This window comes from Orcinus orca, chromosome 20 (assembly GCF_937001465.1).
Source record: "Orcinus orca chromosome 20, mOrcOrc1.1, whole genome shotgun sequence".
Classification (NCBI taxonomy): Eukaryota; Metazoa; Chordata; class Mammalia; order Artiodactyla; family Delphinidae; genus Orcinus; species Orcinus orca.
The window spans coordinates 46402798-46412189 of NC_064578.1; the positions used below are offsets into that span (position 1 = coordinate 46402798).

The 9392-nt window shown below is 50.1% G+C and overlaps 2 protein-coding genes across 3 annotated transcripts; one reads left to right on the forward strand and one right to left on the reverse strand.

The window, feature by feature from the left end:
* Positions 1–588: 588 nt before the first annotated feature.
* Positions 589–3279, reverse strand: RPS16 (ribosomal protein S16). Of its 2 annotated transcripts, XM_004271300.4 has the most exons (5): positions 3119–3278; positions 2880–2981; positions 1092–1188; positions 943–990; positions 589–800 (listed from the first exon to the last, which is right to left on the reverse strand). In XM_004271300.4, the coding sequence occupies exons 1-5, from the start codon at positions 3164–3166 to the stop codon at positions 655–657; spliced, it is 441 nt and encodes a 146-aa protein (XP_004271348.1). In that variant the 5' UTR covers positions 3167–3278; the 3' UTR covers positions 589–654. The 2 variants fall into 2 exon arrangements, with proteins under 2 accessions (XP_004271348.1, XP_012388945.1); XM_012533491.3 differs by having other exon boundaries at positions 943–1188; positions 3119–3279.
* A 1746-nt stretch (positions 3280–5025) lies between these two features.
* Positions 5026–7133, forward strand: LOC117201829 (uncharacterized). Its single transcript, XM_033431029.2, has 4 exons — positions 5026–5069; positions 5329–5569; positions 5700–5744; positions 6690–7133. The coding sequence occupies exons 1-4, from the start codon at positions 5026–5028 to the stop codon at positions 7131–7133; spliced, it is 774 nt and encodes a 257-aa protein (XP_033286920.1).
* Positions 7134–9392: the final 2259 nt, after the last annotated feature.

A 9392-nucleotide genomic window follows, 5' to 3' on the forward strand; every position in this document is an offset into this window, starting at 1 on the left:
CTACACTACAGGTTGGCATTAAGGAAAATTCCTTTCCCAACACAGGCATGGATGGCTCTTAGTTGCTGACTTAAAGACTCCATCCAGGCAGTTTCTCCTCACTTTGTAGTAAAGATTATTGATCTTACACATTTCCCCTGCTCTTCTCTGACATGTCATTAAAACAACAGCAAAGAGACTTCCATTGTGGCGCAGTGGCTAACACTCCACATTCCCAATGCAAGGGGCCTGGGTTTGACCCCTGGTCAGGGACTAGATCCCACATGCCACAACTAAGACCCGGCACAGCCACATAAATAAATAAATATTTAAAAATAAATTAAAAAATGAAACAATAGCAAAAAGATTGGGGAAAAAAAAAACTCACAAGGATACCCCACACAACGAATGACCTAGAACCACGCCCACCTCAGCTGTGCCAACACACTGGACTCTACTGGAGGTGCACAGAAACTGAGACCAGGGCTGCTCCCACCATCCTCTCCAACCCAACCCATCTCCTACCACGAGTGGTAGCCTCTAGAAAGGCTTCTGGGGCATCTCCTGTATTCCTTTTAGACAAAGACCACCTCAGAAGACCACAGCATAGTCCTTGAAACCTTAAATCCCGTAACATTTTTATTATACAGGTGAACCCTGATCTTTACGACAGGCTTAACGGTAGGATTTCTGGTAGCGAGCACGGGCACCAGGACCTCCAAACTTTTTGGATTCGCAGCGACGGGGATCAGCTACCAGCAGGGTCCGGTCATACTGGATGAGGATGTCTTTGATCTCCTTCTTGGAAGCCTCATCCACGTCTGGGGATTAAAGTAGGGGTAAAGATTTAGATACGCCAGGAAGTGTCCTCCTGCTCTTTGTGACTAAATGCAAGAGTGCCAGAGCTAGACCTTGACCTGCCCCCCCCCCCCCACCTGATGGGAAGGACCCACCCTCACTCACATTTCTGGTAATAGGCCACCAAGGCTTTGGAGATGGACTGGCGGATTGCTGTGAGAAAGAAACACACACACAAAAAAGGTACATCAACTTTAGGAACACCCAAGGGTAGGACCCACCTTCCACCCATGTGCCCAGTTCCTGGGACTCACCATAAATCTGAGCTACATGACCACCACCCTTCACTCGGACACGGATGTCAACACCAGCAAATCGCTCCTTGCCCAGAAGCAGAACAGGTTCCAGTAGCTAGAGCAACAGGAAGCATGACAGGATTTTAGATCACAACTTGGGCAGCCAAGCCACCTCACCGAACATTCCTCCACAACTCTCTCCAAGTAGCTTCGGCCACCACTGGCCTCAAAGTATTAGTGGAAGAGGGTTGGGCTGTTACTCAAGGCACTCTGCACAGCCAGCAGAGCAGGGGCGTTTCCAAGACAGAAGAGATCACTGAAGGCAACCTGAAACTTGAGGTGGGCTCCCTCCTGTGTTTCCCTCTGGACATCAGATTACCTTTCTTTAAGACTGATTCTAAAAAAAAAAAAAAAAAAAAAGACACCCTCCTGAAAAAAAAAAAGACTGATTCTTAGAATGCTGGCACTTTAGCCCAACACTAAGGAACACCTCTGCAGCCACCAAGGCTGCCCCAAACAGTGAAAAGCCACTCCTGAGCTACGTCACGTGCTTTCCCCACCTGAGCTCTGTGCCCTCCCTTTGAGTCTCACAGATTTCCAGAAAAATTACAACTATGCTATAACCCTATTTTGTTTTACCTACTTCAGGCCTCAGCTCACAAGTCTCCCCCAACCCTGCTCTGAAGCTTCCACCCAGGTTTGAGCCAGAAACCTTCTCTGGGCTCCTGTACGCCAGCTTTGACTACTTTGGAGCAGTGTCTGGTACTGGGGTCCAATGTGTCTCCCCCACTGGATTGGGAGCTCTGTGGCGGCAGGCCCTGAAGCCATCAGGGTCACTGATTTGTCTCCAGCTCTCAACACAGGCTGCACACACAAAGCCTTCGAGTAAACTGACAGTAAGAATAAGCCACAATACTCAATTATCTGCTATACAAAGGAATCTCAGACACCACCTTATTAAGTTTTAACTAACCCTGCAACGGAGATGTTATTCTTCACCTTTAAAAGCAATAGACTTAACAAATGCATTCTCACACACACCAACAACCTCACAAGGAAAATCCAATTTACCCTCACAACAGCCCTCCAAGGTAGGAATTATTCCTATTTTACAGAAAAGGTAAGTTACTGCCTCAAATCACTCAGCTAGAAACGGCAGAAATCAAACTCGGATCTCTTTCCATTCTGAGCCAAAGAAACTGAGACCTTCCAATAAAACTTTATTCAGGGGAAAAAAAAAAAGAAACTGAGGCTCAGACAGAGAGAGGAGGAACTCCCTTCACAGCCAAGCAGAACAAACTCAAATTCTTATAATGCTTATTAAGTATGTACAATATTCAAACCCTACTTTATTCACAATGTTTCGAAGAACAAAACATTGATTCCTGTTGTCGAAGAGTGTATACTACCCTAAAAGTCAAAACATTAAGAAATAAACAACCTTACATCCCTATTAACTTATTGCAAGAAATCAGACCACATAAACTTGGGTAATCCCCATGCCATCCGGTCCCCAAAACTGAGTGAGCTTCCAAATAACCCAGTTAAGCACCTGCTTAATCTTCAACATCCACGTTTTCACTCTCAATTCAAGCTTTTGTAACATCGCCTGAACCCCCAACACCCGACTCCATTCATCGACAAATACCCCATTTTTCTGTCCCCTACTCAGCTTCTAAACGTCCCATTATTGACACCAGACCCTTCAGCTTCCAAGATCGGCGAACTCCAGGAACCCACTTACTCCAACATCTCCATCTCCAGAACCCTCCACTCAACCCAAACAACCATCCTTAATTCCGGTACCTTGTACTGCAGCGTGCGAGGTTCGATCATCTCCAGGGGTCGCCCGTTCACCTTGATGAGGCCGTTACCTCGTTTGCAGTGCGCCACGGCCGTGGCCGTCTTCTGCGGAAAGCGAAGGGAAAACAACGGAGCCACGTGAGCTCCGGGGCCCGGCTCCCAAGTCGACCCCAGAACCCTGCCCACAAGCCTCTCCCCGACCCAGGCCTCCTCTCGCCCCTACCATCGGGAGCCCGGCTTACCTTGCGTCCGAAGACCTGCACCGACTGCAGAGGGCCCTTAGCCGGCATAGCTGCGAGCGTTCACAGGAGCTCTTCACCGTGCGGCGCCGCAACCGGAAAAGGAAAATGCGGGCCCAACCTGGCTGCTTTTCACGGTCTGCGCAGGCGCGTTGTGCTCACCTTCGCGACAGGAGGGAGCTTTACGGCTAGTGGGCGGGGCTTTGGATTGGCGGCGGGAAGGTGGGTCCAGAGAGCGGAGGGGGCGGGCCCCGGGAGCGGAAGGGGCGGGGCTTGAAGGGTGTCGGGGGGCTGACAGAGAAGGGTGCGGACAAGACGAAATTCACATCCTTGGTCTTCCTTGATCACCGCCAGTTCTCATTTGCATTTAGGCTCTTTAATAACCTCCCTCCGCTCCCATACGCAACCGATTATCGCCCTTTTCGAAGGAGGTTTGTGTTACTGCTTCATCATCGGCAATCTTCTTCCCCTCTAGAGTTCCCTTCTGAGAAACCTGGCAGGATTCAGACTCCCCCTACGTCCTAGAACCCACCTCCTTAGAGAGTCCCCCCAGAATCCTTTTCCTCTTAGAGGCCCCTACCCCAGAGTCTGGCTTTCACCAGAACTTCCTTTCTTTTAGAGTCTCCTCCTGCCAGAATTTTTCTCTGAGAGGTCTTCTCCCAAAACCCCCTCCTCAGAATCCTCACACTAGACTCTTTCTTTCCCTGAATCTCCCTCCACTCAGGGCCCTTTCCCCCCGCCATAATTCTCCCCAGAATCTTTCTCTCCTCAGACCCACGAGCCCTAGAATCCCCCTTCTTCAGAAGCTCCTCCCCCAATCCGCTTTTCCCGCAACTGTCCCCCTAGAACCCGTTTTCACAAAATCATCACTTTCAGAGCCCCCTCCCTCAAAATCTACCTTTCCCAAGAATTTGTTTTCCTTCAGAGCCTCCTCTCCCCAGCAATTGTCTCCCCTGAAATTTGCCTCCCCACTAGAATCCCCCACTCCTTGGAGACGCTCCAAAATTCTACTCTTCAGAGTCTCTATCTGAGAACCCTCTTTCTCCGGACCCCCCCAAATCACCCTCCTCTCTAGGCTCCTCCCACACAGAATTCTCTATCCCAGGAGTCCCCAACCCTCAGGATCTAACGCCAGGTGATCTGAGGTAGAGCTGATGTAATAATAATAGAAATAAAGTGCACAATAAATGTAATGCACTTGAATCATCCCGAAACCATCCTCACCCCCACCCCCGGTCCTTGGAAAAATTGTCTTCCACGAAAACGGTCCCTGGTGCCAAAAAGGTTGGGGACCACTGCTCTATCCCCAGTCCCCCCAGCCCATCTGAGGAATCTCAGGATTGGGTAGCTCCCTGGCCCCCCACCACTCAGGATGCTCCCTTCCTAGCCCAGAGCTCCCTCTCAGGGCTGCAGGGAGCCCACCGTTGCCTCAGTTTCTCTGGCAGCACTGGGTCTGGAGTCCAAAGTGCAAAAGGGTGTGGTGGCTCACCTGTTCCTGGAGGGTCCAAGACTGGGTGGAGATTGGTGGGCAGGTCAGGGGCCGGAGGGAGGATCCTGCAGCTCAGAATCCAGCTCCTAAAGGGTGAGAGAGGGAGAGGAGCCAGGCCCCGGGGAGAGAGGAAGGGAAGACCCAGTGGCTGACTTGGAGGGACCCACGGACAGATACACAGCACAAGAGAGAGACAGGCACACATGGAGGAGAAGGCAAAGATGAGACCAACAGAGGAGAGGAAAAAGAAGAGAGACACCAGGTCAGTCAAAGATAGAGCCAGGAGACACAAGTGACAGAGATCCAGAGGCAGAGACGCCAACCCTCAGAGAAAGAAGACAGGCAGGTACAGGCAGGCGCGAAGATTCCAAGACACTTTCAACAGAAATAGAAGTAGAAAGCAGAGCAGAGACTCCCAAATATGTACCTGCAGACACAGATAAAGCCTAACCCTGGTGTTTTCCAGTGAGAAGACAGGCCACAGAATGCACATGCTTTCACACACTCTGTACTGCCTTATGGGCCTGTTTGGGGGGCAGGGGAAGCTTCCAAACTCTCCAGTTTCTCCACGGTGATCCTCGTAGCCTTGCTAAGTCTGGTATCTTGGGTGGGGGGAAAGAAGCGGGTCTGGGAGTCCCCTGACCTAGGTCCTCCCTACTCTAGCGTCACCATCTCCTCCAACTTCTTGGAGTACATTTCCTGGGTATCTGTGGATTGAGTAAAGCTGGAAGGGAGGGAAAGTGGGCAATTCCCTCACCTATTCCAGTTTTCCAACTTGCTCCCACTCTCTGTACCTCTTGTTTCCAGGACCCCAGGCCGGAACCAGAGAAAGTCTGGGGGTGGGCAGGGTGCCCATGTGGCCTCTCTGGACCATCCTCCTGCTGGTGCTGCCCTTGGGAGGCCTAGGACCACCCTTCTGCCCAAGGGAGACTTTCTGCTTCCTCATTGCCATCATGAAGTTGCTGGTGAGTAGGGAGGGAAGAGCCAGCAGACAGGGGCAGGCTAGTTAGGGAGTGGGTGGGGGGCATGTTTGAGGAAAGGCCAGTCTCTCCCCCCCACCAAAATCTGATTTTACTCCCTACCTCTCCATTGTAGGGAAGCAAAAATGATGGTACTCTTTACACCGCAGATGATCTTTTGGTGGGTATCTCATTAGCTCCTTACTGAAGTTGGAAGTTTAGGGAGAACCCACTAGGCTCAGAACATGCACATGTTAAGGCCAGGAGACAGGCAGGCTGGTATTCTGGCTGTCCAGCTCCTGACCCTCCCCAGCCTTGACAAATATATATGGCCTGCGTTGTGTCTTCATTGCTGCGCGCAGGCTTTCTCTAGTTGCAGGGAGCTGGGGCTACTCTTCGTTGCGGAACGCGGGCTTCTCATTGAGGTGGCTTCTCTTGATGCAGAGCACGGGCTCTAGGCCTGTAGGCTTTAGTGGCTGTGGCACTTGGGCTCAGTAGTTGTGGCGCATGGGCTTAGTTGCTCCGTGGCATGTGGGATCTTCCCGGGGCTCAAACCCATGTCCCCTTCATTGGCAGGCGGATTCTTAACCACTGCGCCACCAGGGACATCCAACAAATATATTTTATTCACTGCTGTCTCCAACACCTACTACGGTGACTGGCACATAATCACAACAAAGGATGATGGTGATGATTACAGCTATTCTCATATAGTGCTTACCCTGTGCCAGGTACTCGTCAGCATATTAGCTTAATTACTCTTCACACTGACCCTATGAGGTAAACAAGGCCCTCATGTATGGATGTGAAGGTGTACACTGCACGAGAATCCCACATCTACAAGGACAGTATTCTCATCCTGGATATATTTGTCAATTTCCAGCAGACGGCAGTAAAGTATCTTGTTCTAACAAAATCAGCACTTAGAAGTACTTTAAGGAAGGAGTGTCTTTTTCTAACTTACACAGGTGCACTTCCAGTGAAGGTAGCAGGTAGGGATTATTCAGAGCTCCACTTTACAGACGAAGAAACTGAGGCTCAGAGAAGTGAAGGGGCTTGTCCCAGGCCACAAGTCAGAAATTGTGGGGATGAGGACTTGGGATCAGCCCTTGCCCAGAGACACCAGATCATTCTGTCCCCACGGGTGTGTCCTGCTGAGGCTCTAGGCTGCTTCTGGCTGGAGCTGTCTGTGATTGGGTTTGAGGAGGGCCTATCCATGGAGACTGCTGTGTTCCGGCTACAGCACCTATTGGATGTCCTCAGGTCCTGGCTGTGGGTGACTGGCTGGGGCCCTTGTCCACCCTGTGGAGGACACCCTCAGAGACCTGTCCATCTTTTTCTGGCCAAACTCTTGGAGTTATTACAGGGTGCTTGTGCTCAGCATCTGCCCTCAGCACGAACCTGGGAGGATACAGACTCCCTGGTACTCCCGGAGAGGCTGCGTGGAGAGAGGGAGAGGAGATTCGGTCTTCAGCCCCAGTTCCCAAACCCCAAGCCTTCTCCTTCTAGGCCAGAGGATCTCACCCAGAGCCCCAGAAGCCAGGGGAAGAGGAGAGAAAGTAAAAAATAAGGTGAGATCTGAAGCCTGAAGTCTCTGACCTACTGGGGCAGAGGGTTGGATAAATTGCCCACACCTGTCCCCGTTTTTCTCCCTCTCTTTCAGATACTCCCTCCTCTCTCCTCTTCCAGGAAGGGACCGAGAATTGCACACCTGTCCTCCAAACTCATCCCCATCCCTTGAGGACAGGAAGAGTCTTGTGGCTCACATTCCTGGCTGCAAATAGTCACCACCTGGAAAACTTTTTTTTTTTTGCGGTAAGCGGGCCTCTCACTGTTGTGGCCTCTCCCATTGCGGAGCACAGGCTCCGGATGCGCAGACTCAGCGGCCATGCCCCACGGACCCAGCCGCTCTGCGGCATGTGGGATCTTCCCGGACCGCGGCACGCACCCGTGTCCCCTGCATCGGCAGGCAGACTCTCAACCACTGCGCCACCAGGGAAACCCTGGAAAACTTTTAAGTGATGCTGATGGCCAGGTCCCAGCCCAGAGAATTTGACAATTGGTCTCTGGTGAATCCTGAATGTCTATATATGTATTTTTTGAATATTTGAATTTTATTTATTTTTTTATACAGCAGGTTCTTATTAGTTATCTATTTTATACATATTAGTGTATATATGTCAATCCCAGTTCATCCCACCGCCCCCCCCACCCCCTGCCGCTTTCCCCCCTTGGTGTCCATACGTTTGTTCTCTACATCTGTGTCTCTATTTCTGCCCTGCAAACCGGTTCATCTGTACCATTTTTCTAGGTTCCACATATATGCGTTAATATACGATATTTGCTGAACATCTATATTTTTAAAATCAACTTTATTGAGACATAATTTACATACTTTTTTAAAATATAAATTTATTTATTCATTTATTTAGTTTTGGCTGCGTTGGGTCTTTGTTGCTGCGTGCAGGCTTTCTCTAGTTGCGGTGAGCGGGGGGCTACTCTTCGTTGAGGTGCGTGGGCTTCTCATTGCGGTGGCTTCTCTTGTTGCCAAGCATGGGCTCTAGGTATGCAGGCTTCGGTAGTTGTGGCACGCCGGCTCAGTAGTTGTGGCTCGCGGGCTCTAGAGCGCAGGCTCAGTGGTTGTGGTGCATGGGCTTAGTTGCTCTGCGGCATGTGGAATCTTCCCGGACCAGGGCTTAAACCCGTGTCGCCTACATTGGCAGGTGGATTCTTTTTTTTTTTTTTTTTTTGCGGTACGCGGGCCTCTCACTGTTGTGGCCTCTCCCGTTGTGGAACACAGGCTCCAGACGCCCAGGCTCAGCGGCCGTGGCTCATGGGCCCAGCCGCTCCGCGGCATGTGGGATCTTCCTGGACCGGGTCACGAACCCGTATCCCCGCATCGGTAGGCGGATTCTCAACCACTGCACCACCAGGGAAACCCCTACATACATTTTAAGCGTACATTTCAATGAGTTCTGACGAATGGATATATACCACCACATTTCCATCACCCCAAAGCATTCCTTTATGCCTCTTCCCAATCAGTCTCCATCTCTAGTCCTAGACACCCACTAATCTGCTTTCTTTTTGTATAGATTAGTTTCGCCTGCTCTAGAATTTCATATGAATGGAATAATACTGTACATATCCTAGTGTCTGGCTTCTTTCACTCAGCTAATGTTTTTCAGATTCATTCATATGTGTATCAATAGCTTGTTATTATTCCATTGCATGTATGTACTGCAACTTGTTTATCCATTTTCCTCATGATGGACATTGGGTTGTTTCCAGTTTGGGGCTATTATACATCTCTCTCTCTTATCTTCTCAACTATTCTGATGTGCTGCCAGGTTGAGAGTTGAGAACCACTGATACACCAAAGAAGAGCTTTCCACAGGGAGAAAATGACAGTTCCTGCTCCTTCCTGGAGTAAATGTCTTCCTGCAGAAGTGTCAATAGGCATTTTTACGTGGAATCCTATTTTAAAGAACTGCTGTTTAAAGGAACCAAGCTTATAGAAGGGGAAACTTTTTTTTTTTTTTGGCCTCACCCTGTGGCATGTGGGATCTTAGTTCCCCAACCAAGGATGGAACCCACGCCCCCTGCAGAGTCTTAACCACTGGAAGGCCAGGGAATTCCCGGGGAAACATTTCTATTGTGTGTGCAGCCCCTCCCCAATCTGTCTTGGGTTCATTTTGGGGTTGGAGGGGAGACTATATGCTTATGCAGAGATGCACCTGTGATGTATACTCACTCCATGGACTACATGTCTTATGAACATGCTGCCAGTCCAACAGCAACTCATTCCCTTTTAACTAACTAGATGTAT

Excerpts from the sequence above, each read along its gene's own strand:
- RPS16 (XM_012533491.3), bottom strand. The coding sequence starts at position 3,166 with ATGCCGGCTAAGGGCCCTCTGCAGTCGGTGCAGGTCTTCGGACGCAAG. Across the intron at positions 2,982-3,118 it reads TGCAGGTCTTCGGACGCAAG|AAGACGGCCACGGCCGTGGC; the intron begins GTAAGCCGGGCT and ends CGCTTTCCGCAG. Across the intron at positions 1,189-2,879 it reads CTCGCACGCTGCAGTACAAG|CTACTGGAACCTGTTCTGCT; the intron begins GTACCGGAATTA and ends CTGTTGCTCTAG.
- LOC117201829 (XM_033431029.2), top strand. The coding sequence starts at position 5,026 with ATGTACCTGCAGACACAGATAAAGCCTAACCCTGGTGTTTTCCA. Across the intron at positions 5,070-5,328 it reads CCTAACCCTGGTGTTTTCCA|CTGGAAGGGAGGGAAAGTGG; the intron begins GTGAGAAGACAG and ends GATTGAGTAAAG. Across the intron at positions 5,570-5,699 it reads TTGCCATCATGAAGTTGCTG|GGAAGCAAAAATGATGGTAC; the intron begins GTGAGTAGGGAG and ends TCTCCATTGTAG.